At 38.0% G+C, this 25,648-nt stretch overlaps 1 protein-coding gene and 1 long non-coding RNA gene across 3 annotated transcripts; both read left to right on the top strand.

The window, feature by feature from the left end:
• The first annotated feature begins 63 nt into the window (after positions 1 to 63).
• On the top strand, positions 64 to 6,647 carry LOC146449693 (spliceosome-associated protein CWC15 homolog). Of its 2 annotated transcripts, XM_085101566.1 has the most exons (7): positions 64 to 318; positions 1,794 to 2,012; positions 2,897 to 2,978; positions 3,449 to 3,549; positions 4,160 to 4,217; positions 4,867 to 4,981; positions 5,239 to 6,647. In XM_085101566.1, exons 1-6 carry the CDS (start codon positions 188 to 190, stop codon positions 4,936 to 4,938), a joined length of 663 nt encoding a protein of 220 aa, XP_084957692.1. In that variant the 5' UTR covers positions 64 to 187; the 3' UTR covers positions 4,939 to 4,981; positions 5,239 to 6,647. The 2 variants fall into 2 exon arrangements, with proteins under 2 accessions (XP_084957692.1, XP_084957691.1); XM_085101565.1 differs by lacking the exon at positions 5,239 to 6,647 and having other exon boundaries at positions 4,867 to 5,001.
• Positions 6,648 to 8,334: 1,687 nt separating this feature from the next.
• LOC146449694 (uncharacterized) lies at positions 8,335 to 21,385 on the top strand. The gene is made up of 4 exons (XR_014860637.1): positions 8,335 to 8,572; positions 16,689 to 16,920; positions 19,127 to 19,345; positions 20,142 to 21,385. It is a non-coding gene; the product is annotated as an uncharacterized LOC146449694 (long non-coding RNA).
• Positions 21,386 to 25,648: the final 4,263 nt, after the last annotated feature.

A 25,648-nucleotide genomic window follows, 5' to 3' on the forward strand; every position in this document is an offset into this window, starting at 1 on the left:
TGATAGCGCTAACGTTATAAGTCAGTGCTTCGTACACAAAGTCCTACTCGAAAATCTGTGGTCAGCGGTAAAAACGAGCGACGCCATTTTGTTGTCCATTTTGTTACAGATAATTCTAGATTTCGCTTTCGTTTTTCGGTTATCGTTGAATATATAGCGTATATAGACTTCACAAAAGTGAGAAACAATGACTACGGCGGCTAGACCGACGTGGGATACGGCAAAAGGTGGCCGCGGAAAAGGCGAAGGAGACTTGTCGGCGTTATCTAAACAGTACTCAAGCCGTGATCTGCCATCGCACACAAAACTTAAACACAGGTTAGTCTTACAAATTCGCTTGTCCTGGCTTTCAGACTTATTTTATGACGATGTGCCGTTACTTTTGTTAAGTGTACTTCGCCAAAATCTTCCTAGCCTCTGAATTTATAAATTTTATAACTCAGTGTTCAGATTTGGTAGCTTTCACTCCAGTAGAGTCAAGCTTTGGTGTACGTGTTAGTTGGAAGATTAAATCTTTTTACATCATCTCCACTTGTAACGTTATAAACATTAACCTTATCCTCTGACCCATTCTGATTTGTGAAACTACATCCATTTGATTTAATAATATTCTACCATGCAACTTCAGTAGAGTGTTATTAAATATGCATGCAGAGATTTTGTAAGTAAAATAGTTGAAGCAACGGTAACCGGTCGTTACGCCTATGAGTTGTTTCTCTAACAGTCAGTTTGCTCTGAGTAACTAAAACATATACCCTTCCCATTCTTTAAACTATCACTGTGACTGTTGAGTTGCTCAGCCTGTGAACCATTAAAATACATGACAAAACATATTTTACGATAACTGTCCAAATTCCCGCGCGCTGATTGGCTCATAGCTATTGTCTATAAGAGTACACACAATAAAAATGACGTCAGATGTAACGCGCGCGCTTTCTTAACGGAAAAGAAAATCAATTCCACTCATACTTTTTCCATGTTATTGTAAAAAAAAAATCGACGGCACTTTTCTATGGTCTATACTCTTATAGACAATGAAATGACGCCATAAAATGTTCAAAACTTGGCAGTGAAACCACTCGCGGCGAGTCGCCTACGGTTCGAGGTTCCACTTGAGTTTTGAACATTTTTTGACGTCATTCTATGGTCTATAAGAGAATAGACCATAGAAAAGTGCCGTTGATTTGTTAATTAGCAAACTGACCTAAGATGTTAGTGAAAGGCCTTTTAGCTAAACAACTTGCAGGTGAAACAACCACAAATCAAAGCAACTTAATCTCATCACAATTCATCAGTCTGTAAGTGTCAGGGTTTCAGTATGTTCTGTTGTCCCACAGTGGATGACGAATCACACAAATGAGACCACTGGGCAAAAAAGGTTTTCATGCTTGACTGATGCCGCAAATCATGAGCTTTGTTATATTGAAAATATGATATAGTTATTAAATTTTATGGATTATTTTTGATACAATAAGAAAGGTATGGTTTTTAAATTAAAGTCGCCCAAGTGTCATAATTATTATGCAGCAAGCTCTGCGTTATCTTTGGAGTTTGCTATACCTTATTCAAACTTGCCAAACTAAATTGTTTCAGCTGCTTGATATACTATTGTCAAACCACTACTGCCTATGACTTGGTTTCACATAATGAGGGGTTAAGCATCTGAACTGGGACTATGTCTATAAATGTAGCACTGGGATGAATGAGTGATTTAAGTTAAGAAAATTAGGATTTCCAGAGTGGAACGCTTATCATTTCATTGTAAATTGAACTGTTGTAAATTATACTCTCAGACAAACGGGCCAAGATACTGTCGAGGAAGTCCGCAGCCGAGACTTCCGCAAGGATCTGGAAGAACGTGAACGGCAAGCTGCTCGTGAAAGAGCTAAGGAAAAAGGTAGCAGATCAACTACTGAACAGCCAAAGAGGCCCCGCCTAGATCAGCCACCGCCATCTAATCTGGATGCAGATGATCCTGTTGATGATGATGATGATGATGACTCAGATGAAAGGTACATCCGTATGTTACTACTTGTAGACAATGTTTACATTGTACTGGGTAGAAACCATACAGAGATCCAAACTTGCTATGGATCTGAACTCGACTGAACATTATGGATTGGATCCATAACAGAGTACATGTATGCCTAGCACATTTAAGGCTGCGATCTAAAATCTACCAGGATATTCACACTACCTCTATGGATTTGCGAAGATTAAACTGAAATATATGTGCTTCTATACCAGGTACAAAACCTATGTGGATAGGTGGTTGGTGTCTTTGGAAAGATGTAGCCCCTGAACAATGCTCAATTGTTCAACCATTCAGTGTGATGTGTATATAATGTCCATACTATAAACCAAGATCTTGACATAAACCTCACATTCAAGCATGCTTACACATTTTATAAAAAAAAACCAAATTGCTGCTGTAAGCAATTAGCATTCATTGGGGCAATACGAAATACGTTTAATTAAGAAATCAGCAAAACTAAATTTAAATTATATTTTATTGTTGAAATGACTTTCAAAGTGAACTTATCAGTGCATTGTGACAGAGGGAGGGTGGAAAGGACCCAAAGTATCTAACAGCTGCTAACTTTTATTATTAATTTACTCATTTAATTAATCTTGCTTGTGACTTATTTTTTTATTTTTTTATTTTTTTTTTCACACATACAATGAGATTCAGTACAATACATAAAAAACAATAAACATTTATATTACAAAGGAGGATTAAAAAGAATTAGGATAAATTTGTTTGGTTTAGTGTGAGCAGTGCCCAAAGGAGCACGGTGTGCAAAGTGCTTTAAGAGAAATTATGTGCTGTAAATTGTTATGGTGAATATAATATGAAACTGTCCTATTTTTTGTTTCTTAATGTATTTTGTTTCAGTGACGATGAGGATGACACAGCTGAGCTTCTTGCTGAATTACAAAGAATAAAAAAGGAACGGGCACAAGAGGAAGCTAAAAAAGTAAATTGTTCTCCCTATATTGTTAAAAAATTGAGCACCCTCAAGCTCAAATGGGTTTTCTTCTTCATTGCCAATAATCAATAATAATAATCAACAATCTATAGTCTCTTAGTGCATGTCGCAGTAAATTGAAAAGTTTAGTTGAATGTCCATTGGTTGTCATTGTAATATTTTCTCACAACAATGTAAACTTCAATCGTCCTAGCTTTGTTGTGTGTTTCAGATTGCTTGCATTATATAAGAAGTCAGTGTTTGGATTGTTTTTTATGTGGCATCTAACATATACTCACATTGATTATTGTAAATCATTTCTCTTCATTTAAGCCCTTTATTCCTTATCACAATACTTATACCTTTGCAGTCAAAAGAGCAGCTTTTTTGCATTGTCAGTAACATTTTTAATTCATCTGAAGCCCAACAAGAAACCAGTATTTAACTTCATTTTCAACCTCTGATCTGTTTCATTTCAGGAAAGAGAGAAGAAAGAGGAAGAAGAGAGAATAAGAATGGAAAATATCATGACTGGGAATCCTTTACTCAATACACAGAACAATTTTAAAGTGAAAAGAAGGTACACTTTTATAATCCAACAACACGGTAAATACAGTCCAGTGGAGATGCACTAGTGTAGTGGTTAATGTGTCAGACTTTCAATGAGGTGGTATGAAGATCAAAGGTTGGTGGTGTTGAGGTTATATTTGTCTCTTTGCTGCAGTGTTGTTTTCTTAGACAAGAATCTTTGCTTTCACATTGTCTCTCTTTATCACTTGAGGTGTATAAATGGGTACCGGTGACATACTGCTGCGGGTAACCCTGCAATGGACTAGCATGCTCTCCAGGGGGAAAGTAGCAATACTCTTAGTTGCTTCATGCTTCAGAAACCGTGTTACGCTCTGGCCGTGTGGTCCACTTTGGCTTATAGTGCAACTTAACCCGCCTAAATACATTTGAATTGTCTCGTTACAACATTCCAAAAGGTTAAAGATGGACACTATAAACAGAGACATTTTCACCCTCTGACAGCTTATGCTCTCATATTTAAACCCATGTTACTTTTTCCTAGCATTTTCTGGTTGTGGTTGGTTACTTTCCAGAGGAAGATATTTTTATCTGATACAAGATAAGTGATTGCTACAATATTAATGTAACATATTACTATTGTTGACAATATTATTTTTTAGATGGGATGATGATGTTGTTTTCAAGAACTGTGCAAAAGGAGAAGATGAGAAAAAGAAAGTAAGATAGCTGGTCTTGTTGTTCAGTTGTTCATTAAAATATATCTTTGGGTAAACATATTTCCTGTTATGTGTGGAAGCCACATTTACAGCTTGCAAAAAATCAAGGAGTGGGGTTGGGGGCAATGCACACCACCCTCCACAGGCATATGCTGTGCCAAATGTTTTTGGTTTTGAAATAGGGTGCAGAATTTGCAGTTTGAGCGACTGACTTCCACTGACTGACTGACTTTATTCAAGTGTCTGGATTATTTAGCTACATGAACTAAATGGGATACAAAGGTTCACAGGTGGTGTACAGCAGGAATATCAATTCTCCTCCCACCCCCCCACCCCTCCACAAGTGTCATGGATTTTGCTTCTACTAGTCAGACTAAACCTGACCCATCTTCATCAAAATCTATTCCCTCTTTTAGACTAAACAACTAAAATACCAAGCTTGGGGTCACACAAAAATCCAGAGTATATAATAGATAGAAGGGAGTACCCAAGGTTACTGTCATAATTATTTTTAGGTGTCTTTGGTTCTCTGTTTCAGCTGTACAGGTTAAGTGCATTAAGTGCCTATTAACATGACATGGAAGTATATAAATGTGCCGTAGTTGGGGTTAATTATTTATTAAAGTGTTCTTTTTTTCTTTCTTTTTCAGGGTCAACACTTTATCAATGATACACTCCGATCAGAATTCCATAAAAAATTCATGTCAAAATATGTGAAGTAAATAATACATATCAGTAATCAGCCGACACCTCAGTTGTGTAGAGGTTTTACTGAGTGATCTAATGCCCCATTCACACCAAGGCTTAAACACGTTTAAAAACTGTTTAGTTAAACACAGTTTAAAATTGTTTCCTTCATAAAAGCTGCTTTCAGATTTTTGTCGACTACGGATTTAGCACAAATGAAAGCATAAGTTAAAGTTTACTTGAATCCTATGTCAAAGACAATGGTTCACCTTTCTGTTACCAATTTTCATTTTGTTAAACCTGGTTTAATTAAACATGTTTTGTTGGTGTGAAAGGGGCTTAAGAAAGGAAAATTCCATAAAGCAACAGCCACCAATGTTTCAAGGCTTGTGCTGCATTACAATGCCAAGATTTTGCTGGCTTCTTTTTGTAGAAACTACTTTATGTGCTTGAAAGATTGATATTTTCTGCCAGCTGACTTGTTACTTTGTCTGACAACCAACCATTAGAAGGTATGTCAAATCATGTCTATAGCTAAACCGTAAAAAAGTTTTTCAGTAATTTGTTACTCACTCAGGTTTACTGATCAAAAAGCTATCATTACATGCGCATTGCTTCACTGGACAAATACCAAATTTTTTGCTAATGAGCTCCTCTTTTCAAATTGAGGCAAAGCTTTTTGCTTTGTGCAATTCCTTTAATAAGGTCAGAAATTCAGAGGCAAATCAAGATTACAATACAAGAAAACAGATCACTTTTACTGCTAACTTTTCTAACTGTATATAAATTACTTACTCATCTCTTTTCCCAGTGTAGGAATATCTCATTCAATGTCGTTGTCATTATTCTCAGGGATGTAAATAACAAACAAAAGGCGGGAAAAAATCTATGTGAAGACTTAACTTTTCCTGTTTTTGCCAGCTGTAAAAGCCATGTCTGGTTCACTCTTTTTCTTTAACAGAACCCAGATTTTCTGCCCATTATGAGGTGAAAAACATCAGCTAGTTCCCTGATCATACACGTGACGTGTAAAAGCTGTTTGATGAAGTATAGATTATTTTGTGTTAGGGACCATTATTTTTGTGGGGTGGAGTTGACTAGTGGACTGTGAGGGGGACGAACTTGCAAAACAAATTGACTCCAAAGGTGGCTCACCTAAAAAGTAAACGACTCATACAGCAGGATGCTCATTGAAACAATTTCCAGCAGCAAGAAAGTAAACTTGTGAGTGTAACCCATTTGCTTTGTTGTAGTTATTGTTGTTGTTTTTGTTTTGTGTTTGCTTTTTTTGTCGTCAGGGAGTTCATTGCAGAACAAAAGAAGTCTGAGGGAAGACTCAGTGTTAAAATTATAGTTGGTTGAGCTAAATTCCACCAACCTTCCCTCCCATATAAAGAATGGTCCCTAACCCTAATACTTAGATTCTTCCATCTGTTTTATTTTTTGTGTGCGTATCATGTTACCAAAACATTTGTTTGTTATTATTTATTGTCTAGTCTCACTAGCCTATGTGGCAGGGAAAGGAAGTGGAGAGCATGAAGCATGCTCTTTGCAAAGAGGAGGGGAGCTTCTCTCTTCTTTGTCATGATAATGCCTTATGTTATAGCTCCTCTTCCTGATCTTTTACCACTTGGCTATAACAGAATACAGAATATTATTGTTAGAGCTTAACAGCACAGAGTACTGGCTCACTGAAATGTGCTTTTTATTAATTTGCAATAAACTTGATTTATCAATATTGTAATACTATTGCTTTTAAGTGCAACCCTAGTTCAAACAAAGACAATATCTTGTACTTGTAATCCGGTATAATAGTGACAGGGAGGAACTAATATTGAAAATGGCTATCTTCATCATCATCACCTTATCCCATCACACTGCAACATCCCATTGACTTTCTAGCTGTTATACACAGTTGTGGCCTCAAAAGCCTTTCTGAGAATCACATCAAGCAGACCACATGCTGGTACTGAGCGTGGTCACAGCCTGGGTTCATTACATCCTAAGTGGTTCTTTTACGTCACCAAATTGGAGACAGGACTGTCATTTCTCCATGGTCATCCAGGCCATGTGAAGGTCTAACCATTAACAGACAGCACCTTCTCTTCAGTTATTTTAAGACCCTGAGTGTTGTTCTGGATGGGCTTTGAACCCACCACATACCACTCAGCAGTCAGGTGCTCTAACCAGTGAGCTAACTGTGGTTCTTTAGTTTGGGTCGAAAGATTTTATAAGAAACGTTTTTACATTTTTATATTTTGTGCGGAGAAGAACAGACAGTTTTTGCTTACATCCTGAGCCGTTAGCCTTTTTTGGGTCCAGTTTTAGCCTACTAGGTCTAACAACTTGGCTTCATTCACACCTCCCTGTGGCTAATATACCTGAGTATCCACCACCCCCCCCCCCCCCACCACCACCATCTGACCTGAGAAATGCAAGTTCCAAGTATAAACCACAAATTACTAAACATTCTTTTTGTGCAAGTGCGCTCAACCTACTGGCTAGTAATAGGCTAATATTTGGTTTGATCAACAGAGTTGATAAGTTAGTCATTATTTGGCCACCTTAAACAAATTTGAGAGCTGGTGTTTTGAGTGTTAGTCCCTTATTGGTCACTGTAAAGGCATATGAGAGCTGACATTTTGAGTGTTTGCCCTTCCTAAGAGCGACTCACTCTGATGATTTGATCCTGGTTAAGTAATAATTACTCTTTGTACCCACAAGGGGGAAACTGCCATAGTCTTAAGTGATGGGGATCCCTGTTTGATCTTTTTATGTTATGTGTGGGTTACTTAATTTTTTTTTTAAATTTTTTCTCATTATAAACATGGGCTGCATTTCCTGGTGTACCAAGCTGCCCAAAAAGGGTGCATGTTACTCTGAAAGTAAATGGTAGCACAGTATAAATTTAAGATAGTTACGTAAAAAATAGAGTTTCAACCTTTTATTAGAAAAGGGTAGCTAAAACTTGAGAAGACATCCCTGGCAGAATTTACAGCATACGGATCATGAATACCTTTGCAAGTGAACAACATCTTTGAGGTATAAGTAGGAAATGGTACATTATTTATTTTGTTTTTTGTATGTAAAATGAGTACCATTTCAGTAAAAGTCTGGGAGAGACAGCAAAACTAGGGGCACAGTCCCCTCCCAGTAGGAAACAGTATCCACCCACCCCTCCAAGACTTTCCCCAAGTTTGTGAACAGTCTAGTTAAGTTTCTATGGCGTTTTGGAGGAATCTTTCTAGATCATGATCAGAGACTAAACTGTTCCTTCCACAGACAATGTAGGAGAAAAGGTAAAAGCCGGTAAGGCCTGTTTACTGTAGCCTACTGGGTATAGAGAAACCCACCCACTGGGGGGAGATAAGTTCCCTCCCTCCCCTCCCTCCCAATTTGTCGTCAGGTAGGTCCCCGGATTATTACTGAGTGGAGTCTGGGGCGACGAAGAACGCCAAGATGGTGGGAAGGTTGGCTTGCTCAACGTGGATTTGTACTTCAAGTTACAACGATAGTATTCGACTGCAGGAACACAGCTTTTGCGTGAAACAGCAGTTTGGCTTATTTGTCGACTTCTGACCTATTCAGTTGGATGGAAAAAGTCTTTGCACAGTGGAAGAAAAACCCCGCCTTATCCAAGTTTGCATCGTTGAGCATGAGGACTGGACGGTAAGCGTGAGCGTTAATTTGACATTTTTAGTTCGCAGTGGCTATTCGTACGGCACCCGTACGGCGACTTGTATTTGCTATTTGTACGGGAGTCCGAAGATTTCATAGGATTTCTCTGTAATTCCTGATTCTCGCTTATCCAAATTATTATATTTACCTTTAGAAGGAATAAGCGAATCCAGTGAGTGCCCTTTCTTTGAGCGAGATAAGTTTGCGTACTCTCTGCTCACTAAGCGAACGAGCCACTCGCGACACTTGGAATTGTTTTGCGCTATATTCACGCACACGTCACGCGATTAGAAGAGACCGTACAGCGACTGGTATTTGCTATTCATTTGGGATTCCTTTGAGTATCAGTAAAAATTATCATTAAATTTAAGAATCCCTAACCTGGTTGAGAAATTCAGACAACTGATCCTGACCGGTGGTAAACTGATTAAGCAGTTCCGTGGACTCCCGTATTCCCAACCTGCGTGATGCTATTCGTACGGCCAGAAAGCCACGAAATGGGAGTTTCACTTAATGGAAGAATTTACCTATTGGACACTCGCATTTCCGTACAGAAATTATGTTGAAGATAACAGAACACACCTCTCCTTCTGACACAGGTATAAATTTTCACTGCAATGACTGAAACTGCGCCTACTATAGAAGGAAGAAGAATTCCCGTATGAATAGCAAAAATGCGAATAATTCGTACGGGATTACCAACGTGAGTTCAAATTCATTGAATTACCGAGTTGTCACTTACCCCCCGATCGAAGCCAGTGTATTATAACTATTTATAAGATATAAGAAATTCTTTTCGCACATTTTTAAGCTACAGCGTACTAATTGTAGCCAGTTGATCTGTGAAGAAGAGGTTGCGTGACATGTGCGAGTTTATGTTAGTAGCTCGCAAAAATTTTGAAGTGTCGCGAGTGGCTCGTTCGCTTAGTGAGCAGAGAGTACGCAAACTTATCTCGCTCAAAGAAAGGGCACTCACTGGATTCGCTTATTCCTTCTAAAGGTAAATATAAGAATTTCGATAAGCGAGAATCAGGAATTACAGAGAAATCCTATGAAATCTTCGGACTCCCGTACGAATAGCAAATACAAGTCGCCGTACGGGTGCCGTACGAATAGCCACTGCGTTTTTAGTTAGTAATAATGCAACTAAATAAATAATGTACAGAGTACTTTCAACAAGAATATAGTAACATCATAAGATATGTATGAAAAAACAAACAGAAAGATTTCTACACTACCCCATACATTAGTGTTTTATATATTCCCACTGTTATACTAACCCTCTTCCAAAAATGGCGAGCATGAATAGAGTTTGAGTCGCAAAATGTATTTTAATGTATGAGGCTGTGCGGTAGTCTTGGAGAGGAGTTGAATTTGCTGCAGCTCTGGCTAAATTCATTGGGCATAAGGGTCACCATTCATTAGAGTGAGAAAATGAGGGGGAATTGAAATTTTTGCCGTTGCTAAAAAGGGTCCTACAATATTTCATATGTTAAGGGAGGGCCTTGAAATGTTAAAGAGTGGCATTGTCTCCAACAAACAAGCAAAATATACAATACAGTGTACATAGCCCCAGTGTTTTGGTCAAATGTGTGGTTCCAGAAAATTTCCGTAACCCCACCACAGAGGGAATTGCAAAATTCCTGAGGGATGAGTGGGGGATGGGGGTCAAAGGTCCAGGACATTCCAGAGGGAAGGAGGGGTGAATGGTTAGATTAGTTTCCAGAGGGTAAACTTCACCTTCATGTCATACTCACTTGGACATAATTGTTCAAAATTGCAACTTGCCAGCTTTGAAATCTTCATAAAAAACGTTATTTAGTTAAACTATTTTACAGAAACTCTTGTTCTATTAAGGACAGTGCCCACTTTTGTTATTGTATATACATTCTGAATATCTTGAGGTACTTGGGTTTCCTATGGGCGGTGGATATTTTTGCGCGGTTTAAAACTATGCAGAGAAAGCAGAACTTAGCAAGTGCTCTTGGTATCCAAAAAGAAAATTGGAGGTAACCATGCATTTTTAATTCATAGATAGTAAAGCTTCAACATGGAAATAAAACGCCATACATTGCTTGGTATTTTAATGCCGTTTTTTTTTTAATTATTGTTACTTAATTATCTCTGGAAAATGCGTGGTTACCCTAAATTTCCTTTTTAACTCGTGAATGCGCGTAGCGCAATGAACGAGTTATAGCAATAGCTGACTGTTGACTTGGTCGGTCGGTCGGTCGGTCGGTCGGTTTTGTCGTTAACTTTCGGGCGTGCGCAGTGAATGAGTTTTAAATTCAATTAGTGGAAAAAACACGCGAACATTTATTGTTCACGGCGCATCAGGAAATTCTTATTCAATATGTAGAGAATAATTTGACGATCGTTCAGTGCACGAATGGAGATTTTTCGTTCAATCTGAGCAAAGTTACAAGTTTTTTTAGTTTTTCAGAAAGTCCGGGGTCGTAAACTCAATTAGTGAAAAAAAAAAAACGTGAAAATTTTTTTCACGACGCGTCAGAATTCTCTCATTCATTTTGTAGAGAATAATTTGACAATCATTTTAGTGTAAGAATGGAGATTTTTCGTTGAATCTGAGCAAAGTTATAGGTTTTTTTCGTTTTTTCTACAAAGTGCGGTTTCTTTTAAGAATTAAAAATAATTTAATTTAGAAATAATTTAATTAAAAAATAATTTAACTTGTCAGTTTTCACGCGAAAGAGGAACGTGCCATGTCACGCATCATTGACGTCGTAAACAAAATTATGCAAATTTCTGGTGAAATGAACACTTTAAGATCTTGTCAGCTTTCATAGAGGTTTCAAGGGGAAAAAATGTTTCATTTTCGAAATTTACAACTGGTAATTTATGGGAAAGCAAACGGACGCGGTCGATAAATAATTCTTATTTAGCAAGAGCTTGTCATAGTTCATTATTTTTACTTGATGATTACGTGGACTGAACTCCAAAGGAAAAATTTCACGCATTTATGTCGGGCATGAAATGTAATGCGATACTTTGTTGAACAGATTTCCCTTTGTGAGATCGGCTTGCCCTACAGTAATTTTGTAATTTAAATTCCCAAAAAAACTTCACTTGCCCATCGGGCAAGTGATGGTTAGAATCCACTAGCCCGATCGCAAAATCCAGTAGCCCTGGACTATCGGGGACACGAATTTGCATGACGTAGCTGCACATGGCGTGCTTCTATGAACTTTGAATCAGAAAAAACACGTAATTTTTTTTTAATCGGCGCATCAGAATACAAGAGTACAATAATGGTTATTTTTCGTTACATAATCGGGCAAAGATATAGTTTCTTTTAGCTTTCAAGGAAGTTTCCGTAGCCGTCTAAATTTCAATTACTATGTGTCATCTGCATTCACGAGTTGGCTCACAGGAGCCTTTGATTTTTGGATTCCAATAGCCCTTGCTAAAATCTGCTTTTCCCACATAGTCATAAACCACTCAAATATACTCCTGTATTAGTAGGCACTGTCCTTAAAGTGAAGTAGCCCGAGCTGAGACTTTATCAAAGAGAAGAATATATAGTCTGAAGCATCAATTCATGTTGTGTGACTCCATTCTGTGAATTTTTCTTGCATTCAGAAATATTATTCACTGGCAACAAATTGAATTTGTTGAAGTAAAACTTTTGTGTGGCTAAGTGAAAGTCCCAAGTTTACATAAAACATTGAAACAACTGGAAACGAAGAAAGCTCACCTTAATGCCACCGCCAGGTGATGATCTCATACCAGATTTTCACCTGCTCTTGACCAATTTACATGTCATTAAGGCCAAACCGAAGAAAACAGAAGCACCTGCACCTTCACCAGACAACGGGGCTCTTGAGGAAAACAAAGGCGACCAGCAACAGCTCACGCTACTCAAACAGATGCATGAACTGGAGATCTGCAAGTACAAACTGCAGCTTTTATCCCTACCACCTTGCTACTTAAAGATAACGAATCAAAAACAACCTACCAAGCCACCATTTACCTCCCCATCTATAGCACACTACACTGACTCCGAACTTTGTGATTACCTTCAGTTTTGCTGGCCAGTTGGTTTTTCCCACATGTCATCTCCCCATTTCATCATGCTAGAACCATGGATCCGCCCTCTCCTATCCGCAGATGATCAACTCTTCTTGGACACAGTGTTTCCTCGGCACAACTTGCAGTCCATTCACAACAAATCCTTTCTGTATCGACAAAGTCAACAGCCCCCTTCAAATCACCCACAGCTGTTCCGGAAAACCCTACATCAATCTTCATCTCAGTTTCCCCCATGGCTCCTCTCTCAACGGTGGAATCCCTTTGGAGATGTACCACTATAAGCCCTTTGCCTTATGGTTACCGGGCACTGATGCTCTCATCTGTATCATACGTATCAAAGGGACTGGGTGCCACCTCTTCAAGAAGGACTTAAGCCAGGCCTACCACCAACTTCTTATCAACCCTTGTGACCTTCGTCTCCTCAGATATCATCACAAGAGTTACTTATACTTCAACTTAGCCATGCCTTTTGGTCTTCGCCCCTCAGCCATGATGTGCCATCGGACCACAAATGCTGTCACCTACATGTTCCATGCTCTTGGGTACAGCTGTACCAATATATCAATGATTTTGTAGGTGCTGAAACTCCAGACAAGTCCATTTCAGCCTTCACTGCCCCTGGCAACCTCTTCTCCTCCCTCAATCTCCAGTCATCCCCCAGTGAGGACTGTCCACCCACAACCTCTATGGTTTCCTTGGCATCCACCTTGACACTCTAACTATGACCATGTCCATCACACCAGACTGCCTCATGAGTTCCTCTACTGTTTTTCCCTTCGTGCTTTCTCTCTTCCAAATTTCACGCCACACGCCACAACTTAAAATCACTGCCTGGTGTCATATGTCCTTTGTTACGGCCTGCCCCACCCTTCTCGCAATTTCATGTCTACCCTTCTCAACACACTCTGCACTTACTGGGACTCCTGCCACTGCAGGTCAGACCTTCTCTGGTGGTGGCACTTCCTGCCTCTGTACAACACCATCTCTCTCATCAAAATGTCACCTTGGATTGACCATTCTTGGCACCTCTCCACTGAGGCTTGCAACACTGGTGCTGGTGGATACTTCAGTGAGCAGCTCTTCCACATGCCCTTCCTGGAACCCATACCTCACCACTTCAGTCACAACATTAATGTCTTGGAGCTCTTGTCTATTATGGTAGCACTTAAGGACGGTGCCTACTAATACCGAAGTATTTTTGTGCAATTTATGACTATGCGGGAAAAGCAGATCTCAGCAAGGCCTATTGGAATCCAAAAAGAAAATTGGGGGTAACCATGCATTTTTCAGAGATAATTAAGCAATAATATCTCTAAAAAACGCCAAAATATAAAGCAATGTATGGGATTTTTTTCCTAAATTGAAGCTTAATTATCTCTGAAAAACGCATGGTTACCCCCAATTTTCTTTTGAGATACCAAAAGCATTTGGTAAGTTCTGCTTTCTCCGTATAAATTTAAACTGCGCAAAAATATTCCTGTATTAGTAGGCACCACCTATAGGAAACCCGAGTATCTCGCGATGCGCAGAACGTATGCGCAGTAACAATAGTAGGCACCGTCCTTAAGCTTTGGGACCCTGTCTGTGTGGTAAATGTTTCATCCTTCATTGTGACAAAAATAACAGTGTTCTGGTAAACAATCCGTTCACGAGCACTTGAAATGCAACTATTCCTGCAAGAGATCTAGTCCCTCTCCGCTTTCCAGGGTTTTGACATGACTGCCATCCATGTCCCTGAGCGTCATAACACATGGCAGATCACCTCAGCTGCTGGCACCTGTCTCCTTTTCATGTTATCTAATTCAAGCTGACTACTCACAGTCCCACCACTCACATGGCTTGTCCCGCCCATCAGTTTGACTACAGAATAGTCTTCTAACTTGTTTTCTCTTCTCTATAGACGTACATCAGATGTCTTGCTAGACTAGTTGCCCAGCAAATGGGTCTTAAACTTAATTGCCCAACACTTCAGCATTTCCTCAACATTACAAACACTTCAAGATAAAGCTAATTATTATTTTTTTTCATTGTGCAAGAAGGCAGAATTCAGTAAAATCATGCAATCTGATTGGTCCCAGCAGTAGACGGAAATGAATTTCTAAATTTCTCACCCATCTTCACCCTCCTCCCCTCCCCTCTGATAAATAATGAACGGTCTCTTACCCTAGGAAGATTGAAGGGATCTCTGCTTGCAGGGTACGGGGCATTGACAGCACAATAAGAATTTATGATTGTGACAGAATGAAGCATAATAAGAGTTCTGTTTTGCATAGATCTGTTGAAATGTTAATGTTATCCATGTCGAAGAAGTCGACGCTGGTTGCCCTGATGGGCTATGTTTTTGAAAGCTAATTAGGCACAAAGTGATGAGAGGAAGAAAGAGATGACTATCAGTGGTTAAGTTTGAATTCGGGAGATTACGCTCATTTGCAAAGTGTAACTGAAATTTATTTCATGACTCGAGAGAATGATGACGAACCAGTTGACTGCGACAGCAGTAGCTCAGATGATTCCAACGACAATGACACTGGCAAAGATTTTGTTTTTAATAATGCAAATCTTTATTGGAAGTAACAAGACTTAGCTACAATTTGTAATTTTACATTCCAAAAATAAAGTTTACAAAATAATACCCCTGGGAGTGCTGACAGATATAGAGGTTTGTTTGCATTATTTTATACCACACGCACACAGTTGTACAACACGGGACACATGCACAAAACGCACACACAAACGCAAGTTGTTACTAACAGGCATGTTAAATATGGACCAAGTGAATAATGAAAATTAAAGAGATTGAACTATGAAAGGCTGTCAATGCAAAGTTTGAAGGCAATTTGTTGCTTAAATTAATCAAAGATGATTTGTTTTTTGTCCAGTTTTTGACAGTATACAGTAGCTAATATTTTGCAAATAACAAACAATAACAATAACTGATCATTGCCAAATTTACCAAATAAAAACTCTTCGGTGGAGGATGAATAGAAGGTGGCATGTTCCCCGTTGAACCATTCTAGAACATTACTGAAAAAAAAGGACTTGGAAAAGTGGCACTGGATGCTCTTTGAATTGCAACAAAAGTAGCACATATGGCACAGCATAAAAAGACGACAGCTTTCAAGAATGGCCTACTATTATCATAGCAACAGAATCTGTATGAAAACATTTCTCTTTCTACGCTGTAGGACCTCCAGAAAAATCAATTTTTCAGCCTGGTGAAACATTACAGGAAGAATGACTTAAGTCTACTAATCCATGTCAACAAGAAAGGACTGCCACTTGAGTAGTGCATCAGTCACTGAAAGCATTGAACAAGTGGTTGAATTTATTCTGAACATCGCTGCAGAACAAGCGTTCATTTTGCCAAGACAAGTACCTGGATATAAACGGATCAATGTCAAGCTACTGCCATCAAATCTAACTAAACATGGTCTGCGGATGTTGGCACAAGGGCAGCTGAAGCTTCCCTGGGCTACTCCAAGTTTTCCAACCTCTGGAATCAGCAGTGTCCATTTGTTCCTGGACTTGCCAGGAAAATAGCAATTGTATCCATAAGCCTGCAAACTTACCTGAATGCGAAAAAGCTGAAGCTGTTAGAGCACAGGAACAGCATTTACATCTAGCCTCAGGAGAAAGACACTTTTGTACGAACTGTTGCCAAGAGTTTAAGGACAGCGTGCAGAATTACATCAAACACATTGATTTTTCAGTCGGACGTGAGCCTTGTTCATGTGATGGGACGGTCCACTATTCTTGTAACTACGCACAGCAGTTGCATTATCCCACTGATCCAAACGAACCTGGTCCCATTTATTTCGAGACTCTGTGAAAATGTGCACTCTTTGGGGTTTGCTGTGAGGCAGTTCCACGTCAAATAAACATTGTCATTGATGAAAGCGTTTAGACCGGGAAAGGTGCAAATAGCGCAAGTTCATACATACATTATTTTTTTCAATGCAATGGACCTTTTGTAAAGAGCTAATTTAAACAAGGAGTTTTAGATAGCATGTGTATAAACAGCTTGAGTCAAGTGTGAACTGTATCTTTTGTCTGGCAGGGAAAAATGGATTGACAGTTACACTGGTTCAGCACTTCAGGGGACAGTGGACAACAGAGAATGGATGATAGTAAAGTGCTTTAGTGGAGAGTAGAGAGGCTGGAGTGGAGCTCAACAGGGATGATAAGCTGAATAAAGATTCACAAATGGAAAAGGACTTCAATGGATAGTGGAGAGGCCTGGACTGGAGGACAACAATGGTGGGAAGTTGGAAGACATCACAAGCATCAAGGTAAGGCGTTAGAGTAAGATGGTTCAGATGTTTCAAATTGTTGTTCAGCAGTTGACTAACAAGCTGGAGATAATTCGTTTACTGAGTGATTGAAGTTTTATGGGACAAGGTCATTCTTTTCTCCAATTTTCAAGCTAGGAACTGGCTGTCAAAATTCTAGGGTACAAAAACGTCACAGACATTTCCACACTTACATAAATTTGTCAACATTTGCATCAAGATGCAATGCGTGCACATGGAGGCTCATGGCTTCCTGTAGCTTTCAAATCTTTAGTTTGGTTTCATAAGATTTAAATGGCACAGTCACTAAATTAGAAAGTAGCCTTGTCCTTTAAACCCTTTATGTTGTGTAGATGGGTAGTCCTAGCTACTGGGTTATTCTTTTACCCAAGAAAATTTATCAGTTAATGCTTATATCATTTTCTAGATTGTAGTACTTACCAGTAAATGATCCAAAATCTTGAACCCAGGGCGGGAGGTCTTTAAATGTGGGGTACAGCTTGCCTGGGGTTTTTCTCCCAGGAGCAAGTGGGTGTACAGGGAGGTTTTTCACCCAGCTGTTGTTCCACAACAGCTATGGCAACAAGGATTTCAAGCAGTGCCTAGTGTAATATGCTTCCAGTACAACTTCATGTCTCTCAGGGCACTTTTTTCAGCCATTGTGAGACAAGATGCACACAACTTAACTTAGTGAGACACGTCCTTCACTTATGGTAGTTCACCATTGTTTTTATGTGATATTTAAAAGTATTTTTGAAAGTGGGAATTAAAAGAACATCCAAAACAGTATCATGAACAATGTAGAAAAATTTTCCTATCATACAAGCAATCATTTCCTTACCCATTTATCTTATTACTGAAAATGTTTTTGGACAGCCTCTGAAAAATCTTTTAGCAGCCTTAGGAAAACTTTGTAAAGTCTTTGGAACTCTTTGGGCAATATTTACAAACTCTTTTGATAGTATGGTTTAAGAAGATTCCAGGCTATCTTTGGAAACCTTCAGAAGGCTTTGGGGTTTTAAATCTTCAGTGAACATCAGCAGTTCAGAAAACCAGTTAAGATTTCTGTCCGTCTTAAGCAAAAAAATAAACAACAACAATTCAGTAGCCGTGAGTGTTCCTCGTTTATTTATTTATTTATTTATTTATTTATTTATTTATTCACCACGAAATACAATCATAGCAAGTTACAGTGAATAATAGACTAGGATCTTACATAAGTTTAGAGTAAATAATAATAGTAAAAGGAGAAGTAAGAAGTGGCGAGGTGACCTCAAGAAACCCTCAGGCTTAAACTGAGAGGTCTCCTCGGAGATATGTTGGGACCGTAGGACTAGTAAAGACATTGTATTTGTATTTGGACCATCTTTAGGGTAGCTTTTGGTATGTTTGTATAGAGGCCTTAGGTTACCTCCTTTTTTTTTTTTTTGCATTATTCAGCAATTCAAACTTCTGAAGCCAATCATATTGATCACTACATTTAACTGACACACTGCTTCTCAAGGATCAATTATTTTCACTGTGGTTTTATCAGACTTGGTATTTGTCCAGTAGAGTGGAAATTATCTCTGTACTGGATTACATACAGCTATTTCGATAATTATTACACTGTCAGATTTTCACACCTCAAGCTTATGTGGCAAGTCAAGTGTCTGTGATTTATTTTCGTTAGATTACCAACATCACCCTGCAGTCCCATTGCAGGTGTTTTCTGTCAATATTAATAGTTTAATTATGCTTCCTAGTTAATCAGTTGTCTGCTTGTGGCTTTTTTTTAAATTTTGTTTTGAAATCTGTATTGAAAACACAAATTCTCTGTTTCACACTTTACACACAAAACTGTAATCCAATCAAAAACTTTGGGAAATTGTAGGGGAATCTTTTAAACCACAGAAAACAGAAACAGGAAACAGAACTTTCACAGTGCAGACTGTTGATCACTGCCATATGGGCTATTTACTCGATAAATCTCTTGGTAGTACAGAGGTTCTCTTTGATTGTTTGTCTTAAAATCCTTAATTATTAATTCAAAAGCTGAGGGATTTTTAGTTTTTTTCTGGATTCAGATTATTAGAGATAAGGAAGACAACAACTTGTGCCTGTTGTTGCTGGACTTGTACACCAAAAAATATCTGTTTAAAATAGTTTATTATGGTGCTAATGAGCTTGCTTTCTTACTTAAACATTGGGTTTTATTTCATTTCAGATCTTTGGTGGCACCCTCGCAAGTACAAATCTAGCCAATCTCGTCCCTGCTGGGTTGTGAAAGCTCTGCCTCTGAGGTGTGTTTCTGATGTCCTCTGAGATATTCCATGTGAGAAATCCTGGAAAACTTTATCTGATCCTGTAATTCTTGCTGGGGACAGTTGGGCATTTGGAAGATTTGGCCGTTTGTTCTAAAGTGGGGAGGACAGCACGGAGGAAGGTGACAGGTCTTTAGGTCTTTAGGGCTTCACTGAATGTGTCACTACACTACATTTTCGTCTGGCCTTGAAAGCAACATTGAGTGAGGAAGGGGGGGGGGGGGGGGGGAGAGGGGGAATGATGGTCTGCTACTCCCCAGGCGGTGTTTTCCTTAAAGGGGAAGTATCATGGGGTTTTTGACCTCTTTTGCTAAAAATGGTGAAATAAGACGTTCACTTTGCTACAAAATAATTCTAGAACAACGAGAGGAGAGAAATCAACTTAATTCCTGACAGGAACAACACGTACTCTGTTCTAGCGCATTTTGGAAACAAAAATACGAAAACTTGAAAAACATTAGCCTAATATTTTTCAAGTTTCAATCCATACCGGCCTACTCTGTCTCTGGCCAGAGGCACTAATCGACAGTTTTATTGCACTGGGGTGATAATTTGTAACAAAACTAGACATTAATTTTCTTTTTCTGTTCTCAGACAAACATTTCTGGGTTTTGAAATGAGATAAGGGAAATTGAAATTTATGTGCAAAAATTTGCATCTTTCTTAGCAGTTTTTATCCACGATTGTAGGACACACAGAATAACACTGCGAACAATCTTCAAACGCAGTTTGGCTGTGCATATATCAAAGCTTGTAATATTAAACCTAGTGTCTGATTTATTCAATTGCATCCTTGTTTAGCAGAAACTAAATAGCGTCTTACCCAAGAGACGAGTTTGGCCTTCTAGATTGATTTGATATAAGCAAAGTTGTGACGAAAATTTAACTTTCTAATTGCAGATTTTGCTTATTTTTCAGGGCCCTTTTAAGATGACAAGCCTTGACAGCACAAGCATAAACACCATAAGCCTGGGAATGAGAGCAAGTCAAGCACTTTTTAGTCAAGGTAGAACATAGTTATTAATTATTTTCCAAAAGCCGACAAAGATCGTATTTTATTTCCTTCGGTGAATTTTCAGTAAACACGAAGGCGCACTACATCAAAGGGCCTCGATTAGCATTGAGGATTTCACGTGAATCGCTTTATTGTTTTCAAGAAATTTTAATCCTTCGATAAGCCATATTGTTTATAAATTCCAAACAGAAGGGAGAGACATAGTTTACCGTTTTTGTTGGGTTTTAAAGCAAATTTCGTTTAAAATCAAATGACTTGATAATTTTATATAGAAGACAATTTCATGCCAAAGAGGCCTTGAGCAAAACTCTGCATGTCAGTGACTGAACTGGATTCGAATTCTCTCGCAGTTGTAGGTCGCTTGAACTCATTTTGATTTCAAATTTTGCTCTGCAGTCGTGTTTGATGAAGGAAATCGTGACAAATTATACTCATAGGTGATTTTATTCAGTTAATCTACTTTGCTATTTACAACTAGAACATTTTCAAGTGCAATTTCAGTTTTCGACTAAATTATCGCCAATGCATTTTGACTTGCTTGTGTTAACAAACAAACCAAAACAGGTTTTTCATGGAAAGCCCTAGTCTGTAGTGCGTCTTCGTGTTCAAGTTGCGTTTAGGAAGTTTACAAAACTAAAAGTTTCCTACGAATCAATTGTAAATATTGTTTGGCAAAATTAACTAGTCTTGGAATGGAAATTTTCAGCAAAGTTTAAGATGCCACAATCGTTCATGATTTAATCAAATTTGATTGACTAACGCATGTTCTAAATTGATATTTTCGCAACTCGATTAAATAGTTTGATTTTTTGGCTCTCGTTTGTTGTTGTAGTAAACAGCTGTTTAATTTTGTTAGATTTTCCCGCCAAAAGACTTAGAAAAAATACGGGCGCTTAAAATACGCATGCGCCGTTTTTTTTTAAATTTTTCACTCTTGTTAACATCTGTTTGAAAATTTTAAAATTTCCCGCCAAAAGACTTAGAAAAAATACGGGCGCCCAAAATACGCATGCGCCGTTTTTTTTTTTTTTTAATTTTCCAAAGCTTAATTTAATATTCGCATTCAAGTATTGTTTTGTTATTCATTATAAGTAATCTTAATAATAATTATTTGATTACAACAATAAAAGTTCAAACAATCATTTCAGTTTCATTGTGTTCTTTATTTTCTTTTTCTTACAATAAATGGTTTTAATTAATTAAGTAAAAATCATTTAATTAAAAGGTGTGACAAAATTTTTCTTCCTATATATACTAAGTCTTTTGGCGGGAAAATTTGGGGAAATTTGCACAGCGTTTCCCCTGGCAACAAATTTGGCCAAAAAATTAACGGGGAACTCTTTGAAATTTTTCGCTCACAAAAAATTTCAAAGAGTTCCCTTACAAATTTTAACCCGCCAAAAAACATGAACCATCTCGCAATGAAACTTAAAAATTGTGTGCAATTTTCGTTCGTTTTAGTGATGTTTCATTTGCGAGATGGTTATGCTTGTTATGACCTTGTTCAACCAGCAGAATGGCCGTTTTTATACTAGAGGACGCATTATCCGTCTGGACGAACTTGGCAAACATTTGTTGTTCGTCTGGTTATGCATCTTTAGTATAAACACGGACACAAGAGGCATTATGCGTCAAGATGAACTATCTTCCGTTGTTCGTCTTACCCACAACGGAAGATAGTTCGTCCTGACGCAGAATGCCTCTTGTGTCCGTCTTAATACTAGAGACGAATAACCAGACGAACAACAAATGTTTTCCCAACTTAGTCTAGACGGATAATGCGTCCTCTAGTATAAAAACGACCATTCGATCACTAACGTATACAGTGTTACACAGTTCAAGACAAATAAAGTGAAAGCGTCTACAAACGATACAATCAATTGCGTTTTTAAAAATAAATTTGAAAGCTATTCTGGTGTGCGAGTAGCAAAACAATTCGTCTTAATGTTTTTATTCTTTTTCTCTATTTTTTGTGATCGATAAAGACAATTTCATTGGTAATAGCTAAATTCATTCCTCGGTCAAAATATTAAGAAATGATATTTCGTTTTGGCAACTAATCTCTAGTTCTGGCTATATAATTTTCACTTATCGAGAAAATTGATACGTTGCTTGTAAGTTTGATCGTCAATCTGTTGCTGAAATTTGCTTTTCAGCGATCGATCAAAATAATTATTGGTCGTTTCTAATTTCAATACCGTTGCTCCAAATTGATTCTTTATTTCATTTGAGGGCAATTCCTGTTTGGCGTCGTTTTTCTATCGTTTCGTTTCTTTGCCAATCCTTATGGAAAATTAATAATTTGAGCTTTCACTCGTTTCCTTTGTCCAGTGTAACACTAATACAGTTAAACAAGGTCATAAACATCAAGTACATTACTAGTTAAACTAATGTTTGGTTGAGATAATGGAAACAATTCAAACCTGAAAGTAACAACTTGACGGTGAGAGGACTAACGCGCGCGCGCCAACGCAACTAATCAGCTTCACACATTTTGTTCAAGATAGAAAAGTGTTTAGACCTCTAAAATTTGTTGTTTGTTTCGTAGACTTTCGAAATAACAACTGAGAAATCTCGATGTTTTGAAGATCAAAAAGTACTTTGTATGTAACCGAAAAGTTCATCATTTTATTGTGGAAAGTTTTCATTTCACCCACATAATTCTCATTTTGTTTGAAGTTATTTTTAATTTGGCATTTTTTCTACTTCAAAGTGTGAATTCCAACAGGCGATAATTATCCATAAAACTTTGTATAAATCGCTGGCTATATCAACCGATATTCCAAAGAACAACTTGTGTATTAATTCATAGAAACGTTTTAGCAAAAAAACAAAAAACAAAACAAAACAAATAAATAAATAAAAATACAAATGTCACTACGCTACCGGAACATCGCTGGTATGAACTCAATTTGATATTTTGAAAACATTTGTGGAGTAGAATCTCGTGCCACTTTCCTTCAAATAATATTTTGACATTTCAAATTTTCCGTCAATAAAGGAAGCGAATATTCAAATGAACGAAAACGTGCCTTTGAAAATTGACTTCAGTAGCACATTTGCCTTTCCCATAGGAATTTATGCCTAGAAATAAGCGATCGATGTCAAGAAAACAAAATAAACCTGGCTCAGGCAATTAGTTTCTTCTCCCGAAACTTTTAAAATAAAATCTGCACTTGATAACTTCAGCTTTCAAAATATTACGTTCGCTTGGTCGTTGAGTAGATCTCTTGAATTTCTTTTCCAGTAAATGACTCGAGAAAATCCGGCATTACGAATGAAGGACTAAGCATGTATTCTACTAGTATGACAGTCAGTTTTGTTTAAAATTCGTTCATAAGCCCTCCAACAAATCACAGTACATAAAAGAACAAAATGGAGGACAGCAATAAACACAATTTGAAGAGTTAAACGATTAAAATGCACCGCAAATATAAACAAATTGGCATTGAAGTTGTTTTGAGGAAATACAGCACTTTGGTCTAATAGTCGCTTGCGGTCGCCTTAACTCTAACTTAACTTTTTTCTACCTAATTCCGATGCTGAAGACGTTTTGACGCGTTTTTGTCCACATTACCTCAACCAGACAATAGTTAACTCTTGTACAATATGTCGAGAGAACAGAAGGGATTAAAGACGCTTTTCATTGTCCCCTTTTGCCTAAATTTTTGGCTTAGAATAGAAATCACTCCAAATCGCTTATTTCAAGCTTTTTGTCTCCCACACGTTCTTTAGTGTAGAAAAGTAAATGTAGAATCAAATCTCGTGTGGATTAGCTTTTCTACTGCAATTTGGTAATACAGTTTACCCGTATCTTTGGGTAAGGATTCCCTTTCTAGCCTTATATTCTCTCGACATTACAAAGACTTACAAGGTGGAACTGCCAGGCGCCATGTCTAATGGTCTTTTATGATTCATGTGCCATGATTAGAAACCACTTTAAAAAACTAAAGAAAAATTTAACTTTTACGTTGCACCCTTTTTCCTCTTCCCGTTAAGCCTCTAAGAAAAGTTGAAGCAAAAGATCGCCCAGAATTTACTTAAGGAAACGACGTTATGAACCCGTGATCATCACCAATACAAGCTATCCAATTTTTGAAAGTACAGCGAGGCAGTATCTGTATAACTGGCCAAATTGAGAACAGGCTTGTAAACCTTACTTAAGAGCAATTCTCCAGGAAAGTGAAGCAAAGTTGGAAATGAAAATTTTTAACCCCCCTTCATTAATTGTGTGGAGGTAGGTTACCTGGAGGGATGAACAAAAACAGCCATATTTGGATCGGCAGGTGCGTCGTTGCCATGGAAACCGCACTTGATCACGTCGGCCTGAGGTCTACGTTTTGACCTAAAAATTTACTCTCAAATAGTAAAAATAAACGAGCCTGGTTCTCGAGTACATGTGAACCAATTCAAATGAAATTCATACAGATGGTAGAACCACTCTCCCAGTTTATAAAATTTGCTGTTAGAGTATTTTGGGTTCTATAATCAAAAAGACAATGTTCGTATTACTATGTTGCCTGTCAGCCATTTTGACAAGAAGGAAAAACAAGCACAACCATATTCGTTATTTCTCCGAAAGTGCTCTTTCTACATAAACCAAATTAGCAGCAGGGCTTACAAAGATATTGAAGTTTATAAATATTATAAAATCTATTTGGGGAAAATTATATTCTGACCATGGGTGTTGAAGACATCCGAGGCAAGTTGCAAAAAATTGCAAAATTGGAAATGTTGAGGTCTCCAGTATTTGGTTCAAACAGGCTTTAGATAGAGAATATCAGCTTCAGAGGTTTTCTCATTCATCTTATCTGTTATCTACAATTGATTGATTAGGTTTTGGCCAACGAATTTGATGAAATATAAATTAAATCAAAGCCCACCTTGCAACTTTTGGGAATTTCTTCAGGATGCTTTTGTCGTATAGGATGGGTCTCTCCTCAGTTCGCTCGCTCCATTTTCTTGACCAAATCTTGCACAGACTCTAGCGGAAAGGACAAATCTAACTGCTTAGCCTCGCCGAACATCTACTTTTAGACCAAAGATGATGATGCATTAACCCGAATAAAGAACAGTCGAACAGGTCAAACAGTCGTGTGTCGAGTATCGAAATAATTCATCAATACAATCCATCCAGGAAGTTAAATAGATGCATCAAGATCACAGCTGAGCAAATGCATGCCTGCGACGATTCTGAATAAAGTCTTTGGCTAAATCGAGCCGTACATTCCGTGGTGCATGGTTGAGAAGCGAAGAAATCGTTGTTTACGACCTGTTTACGACCAAACGTATGTAGACCGGAAATGCGAGTAGCAAAACTGCTGACCGGATGTAGTTTTAAATGCGATATACGCGCTTTTTGTTTGATTGTTTGTTTTTGTAGCTTCGGCTAATTGTCGCAATGGCATTA

The sequence above is a fragment of the Pavona decussata genome, unplaced genomic scaffold (genome assembly GCF_977016875.1).
Source record: "Pavona decussata unplaced genomic scaffold, jaPavDecu1.1 SCAFFOLD_602, whole genome shotgun sequence".
In the NCBI taxonomy this organism is placed as follows: domain Eukaryota; kingdom Metazoa; phylum Cnidaria; class Anthozoa; order Scleractinia; family Agariciidae; genus Pavona; species Pavona decussata.